Genomic DNA, 20261 nt, shown 5'->3' with positions numbered 1-20261 from the left:
TTTTTTTTTTTTTTTTTTTTTTTTTTTTATAAATCTGATTCCAAGAGATAATGATTTTTTAGACAATAGTTTTAAGATGGATTTAGATAATTTATCCACATTGAATAATGTGTTAAAATAAAATGGCGTCTCTTACATCCAGGACATATCTTATTATGGAAATAATTATTTTATTAAAAAATATAAAATTGAAAGAATTATAATTTATAAAAAGAAATCAATGTGGCGCTTCAATAGAAAAAGACAATAAAGGGACCATTTTGCTAATGTTTTCAACTCTTGCTTTGTTTTTTGTCTTCTTGCTCTTTGGTTTTTTTAGATGTAAAAATCAATATGTTTATTTTTGTCTGATATCTAAATAAATATGTTTTTTTTTTTATTATTTTTTAATAAAAAATAATCACGTACTAGTGTTTGGGTTTTTGTAGTATCTAGGAGTTTAAATTAAAAAAAAAAAAAAAAAAATTACGAAAAATGTTTGAAAAAATGAAAAAAATGTATATTTATCATATGAATTTTTCTTCTAATTTGTTAATATATATATATATATATATATATATATATATATATATATATATAATTTTTTATGAATTAGAAAGAAAGACTAAAATTAAAATATTAAAAAAAATAGTGGAGACTATTGACGATGTACATTTATTTTGTAGGATATAAATATGAATATGAATATGATAGGATGAGAAATACATTAACTTTCGAACATGAAATGTTGCGGGCCACCTGCTACCCTAACTGAAATGCCACGTTTTATATTCTCACCCTCTAAAATGTTTCTTTCAAATAATTTAAACATTAAACAATAAATTTTATATCGAGTGAAATATTATATTACTCTAATCATTTGAGAAAATTTGTAGTGGAGAATTGACTATATTATGTTAAAATTTACATACATGTTGATAAACTAACTAATAACTCAACGTATAATCTTGATGAAATTTTTAATAATAAAAATTAAATTATTAAATATAGAAACTAAAATATTACCAATAAAATATTTATGAGTAAAACCGTTAATATTCATAGAAATTATAGTAGGTGAGTGTTTTTTAATATATAATTTAATTATGTTATTTTGTTTTTAGGTTGCAAGTAGTTGAAACATTGAGTTGTAATTTTAAAAAAAAAATTAGAAAGAAAAAGTCGTAAATAATTGATACTAAAAGATGTAATTTCAATGTCACCAAATATATAAAAAGTAACGTGTCACTCCACTACGTTTATGAAATCTTTCTTCAAATCAATGAAAATTTTGCGTCTACGTCTATGTCAAACACACAGTAAATTATATATATATATATTTTTTTTCATAAACACAAATATTTAAAATATATATTTCAAAATATAATTTTTTATTTAGTATCAAATTTATGTCATTCACCTATAATTACTAAAAACAAATAAGTAAGTTCTCATAAAATTGATAAAAATTAATATTATTGGGAAAGTAGACGTTAAATTTAAAATTTATTGTATGAATTTTTAAATTTGTTTCTAATAAATTATTAAAGGAATATGCCTACCAGGTCATTTCGCTTTTAGTTTTTATTTAAAAAAAATTATATCAAAATTTATTTGACAAGTTAATATTCTTTTATATAAAAGATGAAGTAGGAAATTGATCAGCACCCAAAGTAATGTTTTAAAATTACGTGGAGGGGATAGAGACGATATATCTGACGTGGCAAAGACATTTAAAATACTGCTGAATTAAGTTTTGAAAAAAAAATATTTAGTGTGGGAAGGTGACGAGGGATTAACGAGAGGTAGCGATCATCCAAAAGCAAAGCATGACACGTTTCAAAGACACATACAAGGATACTAGTGAGGAGTGGGGCCCACAGTAAGAACACTAGTCTAATGGGCCAACAGCTCGACGAGGGGTAAAATATAGTTATAAATAAATAATAATAAAAAAAAAAAACAAGAAAAAATGGGCCCCACGGAACTCGTGTCCGGGACAGGACAGGAGTATGGATTTAAGTATTCGAAAGTGGTGACCAAGGAGTCGGACATGTGACCACGTGGAACCCTAGACTACGTGTTGGGATATGAATGGGCAGATATGATCCTTTGCCAATGGGCAGCTTGAGGTGGTGTGGTGGGCAGCAATATGGTGCTGCTCTGTCACACATTAACTCATCATGGTAATGGTGAAACCTCCATGTCACCAATACGACCCCACCACGTGTCCTTTCTGATCATCCAATACACCATCCCAAATAATGCGGTTCAACTTGCCATTTTTTAATTCACCAAAACTTGTGCTCGCTAAGCTGTACCATCCCCGCCACGCGGCTCCCTTTACTGGTGCCATGTGTCAGACCTCTCTCTTTTTTACTAATTCTTTATTTTTATTCTTTTCTCATATACAATATATTTTTTAAGTTAATTAATTAATTAAAAATTGTGATTGCATTTGAAATTAATATTATATGAAAAGCATTAATTTTTTTGGAATCTGGAGTATCAAATGATATTCCTTAAAAAATATATAAATAAAACCTTATATAAACATTTCATACCATTATTTTAAAATCCTAATTTTTGTCTAAAATTAAAAAAAAAAAAGAATATTCCTTAAATAAACAGATAAATTTGAAGAATATTTATAATAATTTAAGCTGCAAGGGTGTGAATTCCAACGTGTACGTAGGATATAATTTATTTATTTTCATTAATTTGATTATTCTATAATTTTGTTTTAAACACATGGTCCATTTTTTATTCATAAGATATTTCGAATTAAATTTTTATTCGAAAAATAATTTCACAATTCAATTACTAATTTGACCTAAGCGAATTTCTGTTTTATCATTTATTCAAAAATATTTCCAAGACTTTATATTAATTAAAAAAAAAAAAAAAAGGAAGACCAACCACGTTCCTATAATAGTCGAAGCCACTGAAAAAGGGCAAAAAAAAAAACAAAAAAAAAAACAAAAAAAAAAAAACAAAAAGGTAGAGAATAATAAAATATTTGGAGGAGGAAAAGGAGGGACAGGTGTGGCATACGAATTGGGAGGGACAGTGGGGGCGTCACGGAATGGGAAAGCTGAAGTATTTTTTGACGCATATTATATAATTAAATATATTATGAAACTTAATTTAAGTTATGGTTTAGAATGAACCACGCTAATTTCTTCCCTTTTTTCCTAACTATTAAACAATTCAAACTTTATTGCTTTATTCAACCAATACCCCAATTATCCGGATCTTATAATAATAGTCAATCCCTCAATAATCTTAATTAATTCAAATTTATGCTTATTTCTTACTATTTTATCTATTTTTAAAATGTATATAAATTATATAAAAAAAATCTTATTATTTTTATTTTAAAACTAAAACTAACTACATCACGTATCAATCTATATTTAGGATATGGATAAGGATCCAACATTATTTTGTCTTCACTCACATGTTTTAACCATGAAATTCTTATGATTGAGCCACAGAGTCATCCTATTGTTAGAATGATTCTGATTCTAATATAATATAATTTCAGTACACTTATATATACTTTATTTTCTCAAACGTCATACACTGATTGAATATTTTAAAAACTTTTTTTCACTGTTGGATTGCCACGTTAACTTAAAATGATATAGGATTCCACAGACATTTTTTAAATATTTACTAAAAAAATCCTCAAACCCCACCATTACCATTTCTAGTGCATACTTTTTTCTTTTTATTTATTTATTAATTTATTATTATGTTTGCGATCTCTTGTCATGAGGTTCATTGATACAATATAGTAATGATTTTTCTAATCTTCTTCAAAACCCACAATCTCCAATAGTTTGGCAACATTGCACGACTTCTGTGGAGTGTTTTTTACCAAAAAAAAAAAAAAAAACTATACGTTATAAAATTATTAGAACATGGAGTTTGACCCTTCGACAAGAACATTATATTATATTTAATTTGGTTCATTGAATTATTGTAACGGAGCTTTTGCATCATCATCAAATATTTTAAGTTATATTTTGTATGACTCATTATTTATGATTATTTGGAATTAGTTTTGTATTACTCATCATATTGTATATGTTTTTGTGATGGAAGAATGTGTTTTAATGTACATAAAATATGTAATATTCAGATATATTAAATGTATTAAGAACCCTTTATATCAGTACTAAAAAAATGGTGGAAAATATTAGGTGTTAAAAAGGGTAAAATTTGAAACAAAATAATTTGGACGACAGAAAATGACAGCTGAGTAGAAAAATGGTACCTTGTAGGCCTTGAAAACGGCAGTTGAGTAGAGACAGAATAGTCAAACTAAACGTAAATGGGCCCATATCTAAAAGAAGGCCCAACTATTGTTCTCCTATTTCGGGAATAACTTTAAAACATGGACGGAATTTTATTCTTGAAAAAAAATTAAAAAAAAAAAAAAAACCACTAATCAAAATATTGTTAATTGGTTAGAAAATAATTTAAAAATATTTTTAATCATACTTGGGTTGTTTTTTTTTTTAAACAATAAAGTATTTCAATTATATAAATCCACTTTATTGTCACTTTTATTATATATATACAGTTTAATTGTGATACACGAGTTAAAGAAGGGTACATAAATGAATTAAAATCACAACAAATTGACTAAGGCTTAAAAGAAATGAAAGTTAGGCCGAGCGAAGCGCACCTGCACCTGTCTTTGTGAAGGGTGAAGGTGAAGCAACCTAGCATCACTTTAGATAGGAGCAGGAGAAGTATCTTCTTCGGTGGATCCCTCTTATTCCTGTTTAGTTCCCTCCGTTTCTTTCAGTTTCTTAGTAAGCCCTGAACCTGAAAGTGTTGAAAGTCAATCCTCAAGATTCATTCTTGATTTGATCCTGAACCTTCTTTCACTCTTTTACTAGGTAAATAGAATAGGTGTTTGATTGATACTAGGTAAATAAAATAGGTGCTTTACTTGTCCTACGTTAGCTTAAATTCAATCATGTAGTGGCCATAGAACTACTGAACACCCAGTAGGATGCACCTGAGCACTAAGCAAGACTATGAGATAGGTGCTCCTCCTCCGGAGTAAGATAGAGATCTTGAGTTCATCTATCAGTCGCTGTAGTTTGCTCTTCCTTATCTGAGATGCATGCTGTTTGGAGGAAGGGAGAGGCAGCAATGAGAGAGACAGATCTTCTTCAATCAATCAGAAGGGAATGAGTAAGTAGGCAAGGCAGCAGACAGAGGGAGGAGTTACATTAGGTTAAGGAAAGGAGTGAAAGCAAGCAAGAAAAGAAAATCAGGTTATGTACGGGGAAGGAGAGAGAGAATGTATTATTTACATCAACAAGTTGCACCTTTATTTTCAATGACTCATCATAGGAACTACATGGTTAAACATAATTTACTTGAAGCAATTATATGCTAGATGATATTCTAGAAATTTTTTTGAGATGCTTATGAACAAGGACAAAACATGTCGGAATGACTCATGTTGGTTTGTAGAGATAGTTTTTACTCTTAAAAAGCGAATATTAAGTAACGTGACCATATTGCATGAAAATACTAGGGACATCAGGTACGGAATTCAAAATTGTATAACATTCGTCATTAAATAATTTAATCCATCCAATTAAATTAATAAAAAGGAAGCATGGAGAAGAAATTATATAATTAGGCTATGCTTTTCCACGTTCATTAAAAAAACAATCGTACCTAATTTGCATGGATTTTAGTCAATACTCTTTCATGCACTTCATAAAATCTCGAACTATAATTATTATATAATCAACTCACATCGATACAACTAAATCAAAAGTACATTAAATGACTCGTTCATCACTTTTATAAACGACTCGTTCTTAATCAACGTAAAAAATAAATGAAATTTTAATCGGGATCCAATAATTATTCACTTAAAGGAAGGCTTTACATTCCACTTGGAAAAGGCAATTGGAATGGTGAAAGAGAGGAAGCCAATGACAAAATATGTTATTTAGTTACGTTAAATCACTCACATTCTTATTGGCTAGAAGACAAATGAGGGCTTTTGAGTACCCAATTAATTGCCCACTAAATTATCCATTTACTTCATTTTTTTATTCAATTAATTAATCATCTTTTTTTTTTCTATTAGTTAACAATTTTTTAGGAAAAAAAAAAAAAAAAAAAAAAAAAACAACAAGACCAAATCACGCTACAAAGTTGCATGCACTACTTCTTTCTTTATTTAGTTTGATATATTCAAAATATAATAAACATAAAAGGAATATCTAAAGTGCATGCGATTTGTTTTAAAAATAACTAAAAAAATTTTAAAAATATTATGACTATTAATACTATATTTTAAAAAAATGAAAATTTATTTAATTTTTTTTTTTTACCTAGGGACAAAGATCGATTGACCCATAAATGTCTGAATCTTTTAATATTATTTTTTTAAGTTTATTTTTTGAAACATTCTATTATAGTACTTTTGAAATTTTCTTTTTTAAATTCAAAGGATTTTTTTTTTTTAATTTTTGAAAATTCAACACATTTTTTAAATAAAATATTAACAATTTTTATCAAAAACTAATATTCCATCAAAATTTTTCTTCTAGATATCTCCATGATCATAATAATTTAGAAAATTGTTGGGAGAAGAGTCTCATACATCTCCATTATAATGAGATCTTTTGGTGTAACAATCTCAGATCACCGTTAGCAGATATTGTCTTTTTTGAATTTTTTCGTTCGAGCTTCTCTCGAGACTTTAAAACGAAGGAAGATTTCTACACCCTCATAAAGGGTTTGGTTTGTTCTCCTCCTCAACCAATGTTAAATCGAAGGCATTGTTTCCTTGCCTTCTATGACCTAACTAAACACTCACTCGGACATTGGTTGACTAATATTTGGTTGTCAACCCCAGCACAAGGATATTGGGAGGATTCTTGAATTTCCAATTCCAACCCATTTACTTTCTCCCATCTAACCCTTACATATTATTCTCCACTTTGTTTAACAAAAAAAAAAAAAACGAATCCCCACGCATCAAAATCCAACCTTTGTTTCTGCAATCTATATATTTCTCCCAACTATAAAGTGGGCACACACACCCCGCCAATTTAACTTCATTTCCAATATGGATTCCTATTGGAAAGAAGTAGAGGGCAAAAGACTCCACGACCCTCTCACCCAAAAACAAAAACATGGCCACCCAGTTCCACAAATTTGGGTTCAAGGCCCTCTCATAGTCGGCGTCGGACCATCAGGCCTAGCCACCGCTGCATGCCTAAAGCAAAAGGGTATCCAAAGTTTGATCCTTGAGAGAGCCGAATGCATAGCTCCCTTGTGGCAGTTCAAGACCTATGACCGTCTCCGCTTGCATCTCCCAAAGCAATTTTGCGAGCTTCCACTCATGCCTTTCCCCTCTGATTTCCCCACTTACCCAACAAAGCAACAATTTTTAGCCTATTTGAAGGCCTACGCTGATTACTTTAAGTTGAACCCAGTGTTCAACAGCACGGTGACGAAGGCAGAGTGGGATGAGCGATGTGGGTTTTGGAGGGTGAAGGCTTTTGTTGTGGGGAAGTGTGTTGAGTATTTTTGCAAATGGTTGATTGTGGCTACTGGTGAAAATGCTGAAGAGTTTGTCCCTCAAATTGATGGGTTGGAGGAATTTGAAGGCCCCGTTGTTCATACTAGTTCTTACAAGACGGGAGGAGAGTTTCGTGGAAAGAAAGTTTTGGTCATTGGATGTGGCAATTCCGGTATGGAAGTTTGTCTAGATCTATGTAACTTCAATGCCTTCCCTCATCTCGTGGTTCGTAATTCGGTAAGCAAACGAAACATCTATTGAACTATGTTTAAATTGATTAATACAGGGTCGAGTCGAGTTTGCATGCACAATTCAACCCTGCATGTCAAATTATAAAATGGGGTTCGTGTATTATTTTTTTTTTTTTGTAGGTGCACATTCTACCTCATAAGATGCTGGGAAGATCAACTTTTGGGTTGTCCATGTGCTTGCTAAGATGGCTCCCCATGCGTATAGTGGATCAATTTCTTCTTCTTCTTTCACGTTTGATATTGGGAGATACATCTAGATTGGGGCTTCACCGCCCAAAGCTTGGCCCTTTACAGCTCAAGAATCTGTCTGGAAAAACGCCTGTTTTAGATGTTGGGACTTTTGCAAAAATCAAAACCGGCAAAATTAAGGTTCCTTGTTCATTAATTCTCATTCATGCTTCTCTACATTATGTATTCATGAGATTTTTATTTGGGCATTAGGTTCGTCAAGGAGTGTCGAGACTAAGCCGACATACCGCCGAGTTCGTCGATGGGAGCGTTGAAAGCTTTGATGCTATCATTTTGGCCACCGGTTACAAAAGCAATGTGCCCTCTTGGCTAAAGGTGCAGGTCCAATTCCCTTTTTCAATTTACTACTTTAAGTAATGTGGAATGATCATGGATTTATAAGTAAGAAAATTATCTCCAAATCAAAGCCATAAGAGCTTAAGTGGACAATATTACACTATCGTGGAGAGTCATGATTCTTAACAATTAGGGTAATGATAATGGCAGGAAAGCAAGATGTTTAGTGAGAAAGATGGGATGCCAAGGAAGGAATTTCCAAATGGATGGAAAGGAGAATGTGGGCTATACGCAGTTGGGTTCACAAAGAGAGGGCTGCTTGGAGCTTCAATGGATGCAAGAAGAATAGCTGAAGATATTGAGGTTGTTTGGAAAGCTGATGAATCGGCATTAATGGCTTTCACTCACTCTTCTGTGTTGCCTCAATCACGAGTCCAAAGGCACGATTAAAGGAACCACTTTTGAGCTCACAAACACAAAAGTGATGCACTTTCATTGTTGCTTTTGTCATCTGTGGGGTTTTTGTAGCCAAAAAGAAAAGATCCCAAAGTCATTCCACAAAAAAAAAAAAAAAAAAAAAAAAAAAAAAAAAAAAAAAAAAAAAAAAAAAAAAAAAAAAAAAAAAAAAAAAAAAAAAAAAAAAATGCAAAAATATCTTTCGAGGAAAGAGCAAGAAATGGTTTAGATGTCAGCTTTACAAAATGTTTCTTTGTTAGATTGAAGCTTTGAGTATTAGAAGCATATTGTTGATCATGTGGATATGTTGTAATTTGATTTGATTCTATTTACTACACGTAAATTCTTATAGATAAATGGGTGGAAGGATTTGAGTTTGTGGCATATATATATCATCTAGAGTTTGATATCAATTTTTGTACCCATGTCAATACTTGTTTTTTCCTTTAACAAAGTCTATTCATAGGGTCTCATTTTATATTCGATGCGACGATGTGTGGCATTGACGACGAACGTTGTGACGTTTAAAGTTTTGAAGAAATTGGATTGGAAGTGATGGTAGAACAACCCCATAAATGTTGATAATTGTCAAACACATCATTGGTCATTAAATGGAGATTATGAATGTGAAGTAAGATATACATAGAGGGACCATTTATAAATACATACAAGCATCGGTAGTGACCTTATTTTATTGAAAGCAACAAGATAATGAAAAGGGTAGAGGGAAGAAGGGAAAGAAAGAAAGTGTATTGGGACAAATGAACATACAAAAAAGTTGGAATGCCACTCAAGCAAAGGGGTCCCTCTCCCTCTAATTTCAAGCTCAAGAGGATTACCTTTGAAATATTATATATATAGTTTGGTAAGATGAAATACACATTAAATATAGTACCCTTTTCATTCAGCCTTATCACTTGCCCTTTTCCCATCCTCATCACTAACTCGGACCACTTCTCATTTTCATTTAAATGCCTTCGCATGGCACGTCTCACCTTCAGTTGAGAAGGGCAAACTGTTAAATAGAAAAGATAATTCGTCTCGATGTAACCCTAACCCTAACCCTAACCCTAACCCATTTGGAAGTGATTAATATATATATATATATATATATATATATATATATATATATATGGGTGCAAGAAAATGTTTAGAGAAGGAAGGCATGATAATGCAGGGATTATTTGGAGTAAAAGTGTGATGTCTACTTCCTTCTCCTAGCAAATACGTTTTAAAACTTTGAGGAGAAGCACAAAAGGAAAAGCCCCAAGAGAACAATATTTACTGGCGGTAGATCTGAATCGCTATAAATGGTATCAGAGCTAGACACCGAACGATATGTCAACTTTTTTGGATCTGGGTTGTTACAGAAAGAGGGTTAAGTGTGGGGGAGATGGGGATGATAATGACAATATATTGTAAGAGAGAGAGGAATATATGTGTTTAGGGTTTGAGAAGATTTGGTGTTGGTGGGCTTTATTCCGACCGAATGGAAGGTGATGAAAACACAAATAGAATCTTTATATTATTATTGCCTTCATAATAATCTATATTCTCTTCTGTAACTCATCGAGAGAGAGAGAGAGAGAGAGAGAGAGAGAGTATCAACATCAAAGGATCGAAGGGTTTGGAATTGGACAATCCAATTAGGGACCAGATATGGCTGCCCTACTAATTATTGTCTTTTGGTCCTTCAAAGATCCCATTTTTATTCATCAAATTCTCCTTCCACTTCCTACCGACTCCCATCCTACGTTAACTTTCTTCAATAACTTCAAATTTTATTCACTAAACCGTGTTAAAACCCTATTTCACCTTCCTCTACTATTGTCGTATTGATCCAATAATTAGTATCAGAGCTGGTTGTTCTTATAGATTATTGGTAAAACTACTCGTTAATAATAGTTGTAACGAATACAATCAACCTCTAGGCTTCTTTATTTTGATGCTAACTTTATTCCTTCAAAATTTCTTTACTTTTAGTTTGAAATCCACCCCTTTACACTTGAATGTGGTAGAAACATGAAACCATGATTGGGTAATGATTATTACCAACAACTTATGTTGTTGAAGACAAAGAATTTGTATTTCTGAAGGAGCAATGAATTTGCTCAAACTTTTGTTGTCGAGGCCATAAGTTGTTGAGTTGCATGAAATTAAGTGATTTTAGTGTTTTTTTTTTTTTTTTTTTTTTTTTTTTTTTTTTTTTTTTTTTTTTTTTTTTTTTTTTTTTTGTAAAGACAAAACATTCCTTTGAGGAGACTCATAACCACATGTAATATTCCCTTCAAAGTAATTTGTTTAGAAACCTTATTACGAGGATAAGGCAGTCAAACCCATCTTGTGACTTCCACTTGAGGTTAGGATGAAAGAAGGCTAAAAGCCAAGGTCGTGCTTTGGGTTGGATATTATTTTTGTCTTTCATTAACACAAATGGTGACTTCTTCTAAATAAACAAATAAATAATCCTTATCAAATGTGATGTCAAATCGAATAGTTGAGTGAACCAAATAGACTTAAATTTCAATAACAACTATCGATTGTGACAAAAAGGAAAAATCTTGGAAGGTGACGTCCCAAGTGGTCTATTTCAATATGGTTCTCTAAGTTGAAAATTATGATTGTCGGTGTAGTCAAAACTGCAACGAATCTATGGAATCTACAAAGTGTAGGATGGTCCAAAATCGTCCTAATATAATGTAAATTATGGGTGCATCCTATGTTAGTTTTTGTTTTAAACAGATTGCATGCGGAACTAGAATAGGGAATTATGGGGAAAATTGAGCACAAACTGGATGCTTGTTAAGGTAAGTTGGAGAAAGGAAAGTGTGCCAGTTGGTATAGGAGAGGATGGAGTGTATGGACCAGAGGGCACATGAGAAGTTGCAGATTGGAGTCATTGCATTACATGTCGCAGCCCCATGCGCAGCACAGCACAGCACAGCACCGCACAGCACACCACCCTGCCTGCGCCTTCCTTGCTTACACATGGAGCACATGCTATTCTCTCTTCCATTTTGGACCATTCCCCACACCCCCTCCTCTACGGATTTAATACTCCAGTGGTCCTCTTTCTTCTTCTTCTTCTTCCTACTTATTATTGGTATTCTATATTTTTCACAGTGGACCATTCGCCATAAGTTAAAGGACGCTATGTTTAACCACTGCGGTGTATCTTCATACCCCCACACCCACACCCTTCAATTCAGTCTCCACCCCTCCAATAATACAATCTCTTGTACGGAATTTCACCTTATTTTTATGCTCCATCACCACGAATTTCTATCTAACGGTGTTTATCACGTTTAGGAAGAATTATTCAACGAGACCAACTAAATACAAATTTAAAGTACTTTTGCAGTTGCTTTCAATGTGAGATCCCACATTGGTTGGAGAGTAAAACGAAATAAAGTGTGTAGAGCACTCTTTCTAAGAGACGCATTTTAAAATTGTTCCGACGCCAATACATAATGGGCCAAAGCAAATAATATCTGATAGTTGTGAGCTTGAGCTGTTATAAATGGCATCAGAGTTAGACACCAGGCGATGTGCCAACGAAGAGACTGAGTCTCGAAGGAGGTAGACATGAGGCAGTGTGCCAACAAGGACATTGGGTCTCAAAGGGAGGTAGATTGGAGGGACCCACATCAAATGGAGAGCTGATGCCAGTGAGGAAGATGGGGCTCGAAGGCGGGTGGATTGTGAGATCGTACATCAATTAGGGAGGAGAACGAATAATTGTTTATAAGAGTGTGGAAACTTCTCTACTGACGACGACAATAAGTAAAGGACCATGATATTTGCTAGAAGTGGGTGAGTTAGGTGTTAGAGAGGAATGGATGATAAGCATTAGAGGAAGAGGGAGTGAAAAGGGCAAGACATGCAGGCGTGTGAGAAAGAAGAGGACAAATGTATGAGAAGCATTACAGATTAGGGAGATATATATGAGATATATAGAAGAGCAGAAGAAGGTGCAAACTTTTCCCTACCAGAATTTCTCCTGAGCCAAAAAAAAGGCATTATTATACACCACTATATTCACATATTGCATCTCACTCTTCTCTCCCTTCAATCATTTCCCCATCCATTACTCCAAATTATAGTCCATTACCCTAAAACCCCATCCCCCATATCTAATATATATACATATGTCCTTTCATCCTTCACTTTCTCCACTTGAAAATGGAGGGGGATGCTTCAAACTCATCATTATATATGAAAGCAAGTTAAGGAAAGTAGTGTGTTAATAATGATTATTGGATATGTCCGACTGTTGAGAGAGGAGGAGGAGGAGGAGGAGGAGGCGGGGCTTGTGACATTTGGTCAAAAACGTTGTGATTTCATGAATGGGCACCCAAACAAAGAAGAATACAAGGACAAGAATCTTATAAAGTTAAATAACCATTCCCTTACACACCAACCATCTCTGCATTCACTCCAATTCTGCTGCCCTTGTACCATTTTCTTCAATCATTTCTATATCTTCGTCCCCATCTTTAAGGGAATCTCACTGAATACTGTACTCATTGGGGCATATTTGGGGAACAACGTTGTTGTTGTTGTTCTTGATTTTAAAACACAACCAAACTGGGCCGGGTACTGAGGTAGGCAATGGATGGATAAGAACACCAAAAGGCCCAGCCCAATAGTAACAACTTTTCGCTGTTCAAATGATTGTTCGTGGATTTGCTTCATCCAGCTCTTCCCACACTTTTGGAGGCATCCCTTTTCTCCTGTCTTCAACTTTGTCATTGGATTCGAATGTTTCCTGTTCAAATTAAGATTCTTTTGTTCATGATTTTCATCATGATTTGGATTATCTTCAATTTAGCCTTTACTCATATAATACAATCAAACCATATATTATTTCTTTTTGAAAACATAACTTAGAATCCAAGGCTTATAACTCCTAATTGGGTTTCTCTCTCTCAAAAGTAAAGCGGCCATTCACCCTCCGGATTAGGTGCCCACAGCCATGACTCAAAAATCTCCCAAAATGTTTGAGCAAAAACACACCATTCAATTATAACACGGTTCTAAGGGAAGGAATTTACCTGTCTATTCCGACCGGGGAGAACAGGTCATTCGACAGGGAGATTCTAAAATTGTGGAGGCTTGGTCCAATCAAGCCGCTGAGTATTGGAAACAAGCTATAACACTTACTCCCGTAATTATATTGAAGCAGAAAATTGGTTGAATATTTTAATTATTAACTGCTATTATTAAACTTTTATTTTGAGAAATATTTTTAAATATGAATGAATTTTTCATATTTTTGTATAAATATATAGCTATTCGGTAAATATAACAGTATTATTAGTTAGAAATTTTTCTATTTGTTCCATTTATTATGAAATATGTTCTAGGTAAGACATAAAGTAGTTCCATTTAGAAGTGAATCCATTAGGTTCTACAAAAAAAAAAATTTGTTTTTTCGTCAATTCAAAACCCGGAAAAAGATTTTATAAGATTAAAGAGGTCCATTGAGCGCCTCTTGGCTATGTCATAATAGATCCGAACACTTGGCCCGGATCAACTTCCATATCATAATTGCTCTTAGTGAATAACTAAAAAAAAATAGATGGGAGATAGCAGAGAAAGAAACCGTTGGCGAGTCTCTTTGTATGTGTTGTCCGGAAAGAGGAGGACTCAATGATTATTTGTTAGCCGTAACCAGAAGTCAAAATTTTGGTAGATAGGGATCCCGTAAAAACTTCTTTCGAGGAATGGGTCAGACCGAGTCATTTCTCGAGAACAATAGTTAAGGGTCCTGATACTACCACTTGGATTTGGAACCTTCATGCCGATGCTCACGATTTTAATAGCCATACTAGTGATTTGGAGGAGATCTCTCGAAAAGTATTTAGTGCCCATTGGCTGAGTGGGATGTATTTCCACGGTGCTCGTTTTTCCAATTATGAAGCACTCTCCATCATCTTTCTTTGACTCTATCTTACAATTTATGAATCGAGATGAATCATAAAAACTTAATCAAATGTCGGGTTCAAACGTACTAAAAATGAAATTAAGAAATTGTTGAGAATTGTGGGAGAGAATTCATATTAGCTCATTTAGGGAATGATAATGAGTTTGTTCATAAGTAAGAAATACATTTCAATTGGTGTGAGACCAACCACAATGCTGAGAATGGACAATATCACCTAACACAAATATGGTCGTGAAGAATTAGAAGAGCGAAGACTCCACGTTTCCTAAACGAGATTTTCTTCTCACTAACCCCACTGATGATTGGTGCCCAATTGGGTTAGTTTGTTGAGAAGATGGATTAGCACAAAATTCAGCAAAAATGTCCATGAAGAACTTGTCCACAATCTGAAGATACGTTGGACAAGAGAGACGAGAGTAGTAATGAAGAATCTCTTCAATATCCAAAGCATGATCCACATCTCTAGCGTCTAGCTTTTCCAATTCTTTCATTTTCTTAGCAACCAAACACATTCTTCTCTCATCATACACTTTCAAATTTTCTTGCGTTTTCCTTTGATGGGTCGCTCCAATTTTGATGCTATCTTCATTTTTCTCAACTTTTTTCATCTGGGTCTCGCGGATCGTCTTCGAAAAATGAACTGCATTGCCATTACTATTCTTCATGAAGGATGAGTCTTTATCCATTTTGGGAAGCCGTTGGTAGGTATTGGAGAAGAAGGATTTGAAGTTGCATAAGGTTTTGTTGAAGAACTTCTTGGTGCTGGAAATGGAGGCTCGTAGCATCATGGGTGGGCGTTGAATTGTTGTATATTTGGGTACAAATGTGGGAAACAAGAAGAACACAATATGTTGAATAAATAGGAAGGGGAGGCGACGGCGATGGATTACTGTTCTTTAATTTCTTCTTTTGATGATGGATACATCACATGCTCCGTTTGATTTTGGGTGTGTTTTTTGTTTCACTAATTTGAAGAAATCCATCAAAAGGGAATATTTAACCTAAAAGCTTTGTATTTGCGTCTCTAAAGCTGTCACTGGTTGGTGCATTGAGACTTTTTAGGAGGAGCAAAAGGAGCGGTATTGTTCCTTAAAAATGAGTTCCCTTTTTCTTTCCATTCAACCTACACTTTTTAGGTTTAAAAATTTATTTAAAAGGCTATGATTTCTAAACAAGCTAGAAACCGAGTTGGAAGAAGTTTAGACGTGGTTAATTTCTTTTATACGCAATCAAAATTTTGTTAATTCAAAATATAGAAAAAAAATATCGTTTATATTAGAGAATTTTCGAGGTAATATAACGTCTTACCAAGAAGCGACCTATTTTAGAGGCAGCGTAGCTTAGAGGAGAGGTAGAGGGGAGGAGGGATGTGTTTGTGTGGGCCAAAAGTAGAATGGTAAGTGGAAGAGGGTGAGGATTGAAGGCAAGACAAAACTTGTTGACCTAACCATTAACCATGGACCACTTTTCTTTTTTCTTTTTGGTTTTGGTTTTGGTTTTGGTTTGAACTTACTCCTCCCCTTCACCCTCGTATCATTCACGGGTTTCGTTTCGATACCTTATATTTGCATCACTTCCGTCATTTTCATATCACTCTCAAACTCAAATTGTAATAAGTAAGTTCACCGCTAGTAGATATTGTGTTTTTTGAATTTTTCTTCCTAGACATGAATTACTACATCTCTATAAAGAATGTTTTGTTTCTTTCTCCAACCAACGTCCAATCTCACAATTCACCCCTTGTGAGTCTAGCGCCCTGGCTGGCACATTACTCGATGCTTGAATATCATTTGTAACGAGTTATTTTTTTGTTTAGTAAATGAAAGAGTTATTATTTTGAAAAAAAACAAATGTGTAAGAAAAAGTTGAAAAAGAGTTTTTGTTTGTGGTATGGTTGCGTCATTATCAGGAAACAAAAGAGAAAGAAAGAAGGTTAGATTTAAAAATGGGAGTAGTGTAATTAATGAGCTGGTTGGTGGAATCCAGAAAACTGAGTGATTAATGGATATTGATGATTCATCAATAATGTTCGAGTTTTTGTTTCGGCATGGAAGCAAAAAGGGTAGGCCTGGAACAAGCCCATCATAGAGACGTGGAGTCCATCAGTGTTGGGTGCAGGAACGCCAGAAAGGGCAGAAAAGGCAGCCACCCAGCAGCAGCAGGTAGCATAGCAGCAGAAGCAGGCTCTAAAACCCAAAAAATGCTATAACTTAACACTGTATTTAATGAGATGAAGAGGAGGCCCAATGGGTTCCCATCTGCCAAAGATCCAGACATTCCCACCATTGCTTCCTCTCCGCCCTTTCACTATCCTCATTAACTCAATGCGTCCTTAGATTCTTCTAGATGAACCAACACCTACGAACCCTTTTGTGCAATCTTGTTGTTGTTCTTCTTCTACATGAATTCAAAAATTTTAGATTGTAACCCACTCTTTGTCTTTCCCTTTGTTCCCTTTTGGTTTGACAATGACCCTTCAATTCCCATGCTAACCCCCCCTATTACCCTCTTCAAACTCTGCCACCCTTTTGCCTCTATTCCTTTTCCCAATTCCCATTACCCTCTACTTTTACTCCCCTTTTTAAGTAACCAACTCACCCAAATTACTGCCTTCAGCCTCCCCACCATGTGATCACCTTCTTCCCCCCACACCTCCCTTTTGTATATATATATACTAATGCTCCCTTTCTCATCTTCTCTTTAATAGTTTAAACTCACCCGATATTGTCTATTTTGACTTATTACGTCTCGTCATCAACCTCATGATTTCCACACTCTTACGAGAAATGCTTTGTTCCCCTCTTCCACTCTTATACGATACAATGTTTGGTTCTAATACCATCTGTTTCAGCCCGTTACGTATTGTCATCATACCATTTGTAACAATCTAAGCTCACTGCTAGTAGATATTGTCCGTTTTGGCTTGTTACGTATCGCCGTCAGCCTCACAGTTTTAAAACGCATATGCCAGGAGAGGATTCTACACCCTTATAAGGAATCTTGCGTTCTGCTCTCACCGTCCACTCCTTTGGGCCTAGTGTCTTTGCTAGCGTACTGCCCGGTGTTTGAATTTGATACTATTTGTAACAACTCAAGCTTACCACTAGTAGATATTTTTCGTTTTCGCCCGTTACGTATCGCCGTCAGTCTCATAGTTGTAAATATGTCTACTAGGGTGAATCCACACATTTATTATAAAGGTTTCGTTTCTCTCTTCAACCGTTGCGAGATCTCACAAACTCATGTTGTTTTTTCTTCCAAGGCAAACACCCTTTTCACTACCAGATACAAGACAGCAGGAGGACACCTCAAATCAACTTCTTAGAATAATAACGTATAAATACTAAACAAATCAAACTCATTTATGGTCTGCTTCCCACTTCGGCTTTTGTTAAGAGTTCATGTCTCTTCTGAAGAACAGCTTGTGTGTTTGTGTTCTTGTTTGAAGAACAGCTTGTGGGTGTTGCTGAGTAAAAGTATGATCTTTGGCTCTGTTCTTATCCATTAGCCTTAACTATCATATATTTTGAAGTCAAACTTAGGGATATATTATATTTATTGTGTGTGTTTATCCTTGTTTTTTCTTTTGTGTTTTGAAACCAAGATGGCCACGTAGGCATTTACATGCAGATTTTAATTTTGAAGTAAAGGGTATTAGAATGAAGAAAATTCAAATGGCAAGCACAATGAATGGTTGTTGTGAAGAACAAAACAAGATTGGACGCTGTTTTCAATATCTATATGATGTTCTTTGTTGATTGACATTTTTGTACAATTTTGTATTCTTTTTGTGGCGAAGGATGGTTTGAAGAGATTCAAAATCACAGAAATCTGAACAACTTTATGTCTTTTTTATGTCTTTTAAGCCATTGGCCTTTTCCATCTTTCAACCCTTTTGTCTTGACAAGTCTAAAGTGTGTGTGTGTGTGTGTGTTATGTGTATGTGTATGTGTGTGTCTGTGAAGTTACCTATTTCAAAAGGAGTCTGTTCTGTACCAAAAGGAGCACTATTTTAAGTCTCTATCTTCTTATTCTTCCCTCCAAAAACTCCAATTTTCAAAACTTGCTTCTCCAAAAATCTTCATCTTTCCTGCTTTTTTCTGTTCATTGAAACAGACCCAGATTGAGTTATATGCATAATCTGAAAGATTAATATCATTAGAATTAGAAGTAGATATTACACACAATAAGGGATAAAACTTTGATTATTTGGTTAATAATCAATAGAAGTTAGGCTTGATTCATTTTCTTTTTGCTGACAAACAAAGAGATCAGAGTTTCGATGTTCATCAAGATCCCCAGTCGGAAAACAAAGCCTCCCAAATCTCTGTGAACACCTCAAGAATCACATTATGGTGATGAGGGGAATTCAAAGAGAGGAAACATTGCAAGAGCTGTTCAAGATCCTTAGCAGAGAATATCTGTTTCTCGACAATCATCTCCAACATTGAGGTTCTAAAATCATTATATGGGTCGCTTGATTTCTTCACCACTGCAAAGCTATCTTTCACTTTTCCCTTCAACGGCAACACACCCATTTCAGAACACCGGCTCCGACCTCCTTTTCTCCGGCGAGACTTGTTCCGTCGGTGAGACGCCGACGAATCAGAAGAACGCGATTTTGAGGAGAAAAGAGTGTCCGTTTCGTCGTTGTCGTCGTCGTCCTCGCTACTGTACCACCACGTACCGCCGAAGTTCGACTCCACCGAAGACGAACTAAACGGGCAGAATGGACTCTCCCTCTTACTCTGTTTCCTCTGTTTCTTCTTCTTCTTCTTCGTCGTCGACGTCGTCGTTTTCTCAGAGAAGGGTTTGGAGGGCGAAATCGGAGAAGCTGGAGGGCAGGTCCAGCCACCGGAAATTGCAGAGGGGAAAGGGGCTAGAGGGAAACGGTGGGAAATTTTCCGTCGGGGGAGAAGGAAATCACGTGAGAAAGCAGGGCTTTCGGCGGTTTCAGAGGAATACTCAGGTTGGATCTTACGGAAACTAACGTCGTGCGGGGACGGAATAAAGACGGCTTTGTGGATGATATCGGAGAGATTACGGGAACGGCAAGAGGCGAAAGAGGATTGGAACATGCGAGGGAGACGGAGCTTGAAGCGGGTATCCATTGGAGAAAGAAAGCGGAAAATGGCAGAGTGTGAAGAAGGAACAACAAATGCATGACAAACCAAAAGTGGGAGAGTGCTTATATAAACCACGACCAAAACTTGCCCAGCTGCACCTGCTTTTCCACGTGGCCAACATTATACTGCCACGTGTCATGCTTATTCATTATTTAATATTTATTTTCTTGAAAATGGTATTATAAATATCCACATTTAGCAACAAGTTTTAGTAAAAATAAAATAAAATAGATATTCTGAAACATGCAACACCCAAAAGGCAATGTGGGTATTATTATTATTTTACCCTTTTACCGATTCTTATTTGTCTATCTTCCCAAGAAAAAAATAAAAAATAAAAAGCAACCAGCTTGAATGATATGTAATTGAACGGGACACATGTATAAGTGACCCTTCAACATATG

The 20261-nt window shown here is 34.7% G+C and overlaps 3 protein-coding genes across 3 annotated transcripts; 1 reads left to right on the top strand and 2 right to left on the bottom strand.

The window, feature by feature from the left end:
* The first annotated feature begins 7096 nt into the window (after window positions 1-7096).
* Window positions 7097-8890, top strand: LOC111485194 (indole-3-pyruvate monooxygenase YUCCA6-like). The gene is made up of 4 exons (XM_023131961.1): window positions 7097-7789; window positions 7924-8172; window positions 8245-8367; window positions 8539-8890. The coding sequence occupies exons 1-4, from the start codon at window positions 7097-7099 to the stop codon at window positions 8776-8778; spliced, it is 1305 nt and encodes a 434-aa protein (XP_022987729.1). The 3' UTR covers window positions 8779-8890.
* A 5968-nt stretch (window positions 8891-14858) lies between these two features.
* LOC111485292 lies at window positions 14859-15595 on the bottom strand. Its single transcript, XM_023132118.1, has one exon. The coding sequence runs from the start codon at window positions 15517-15519 to the stop codon at window positions 14971-14973; it is 549 nt and encodes a 182-aa protein (XP_022987886.1). The 5' UTR covers window positions 15520-15595; the 3' UTR covers window positions 14859-14970.
* Window positions 15596-18871: 3276 nt separating this feature from the next.
* On the bottom strand, window positions 18872-19878 carry LOC111485257 (transcription repressor OFP8-like). The gene has a single exon (XM_023132062.1). The coding sequence runs from the start codon at window positions 19840-19842 to the stop codon at window positions 19021-19023; it is 822 nt and encodes a 273-aa protein (XP_022987830.1). The 5' UTR covers window positions 19843-19878; the 3' UTR covers window positions 18872-19020.
* Window positions 19879-20261: the final 383 nt, after the last annotated feature.

Source organism: Cucurbita maxima, unplaced genomic scaffold (genome assembly GCF_002738345.1).
Source record: "Cucurbita maxima cultivar Rimu unplaced genomic scaffold, Cmax_1.0 Cma_Scf00010, whole genome shotgun sequence".
In the NCBI taxonomy this organism is placed as follows: Eukaryota; Viridiplantae; Streptophyta; class Magnoliopsida; order Cucurbitales; family Cucurbitaceae; genus Cucurbita; species Cucurbita maxima.
This window is presented reverse-complemented; position numbering and strand designations above follow the sequence as displayed.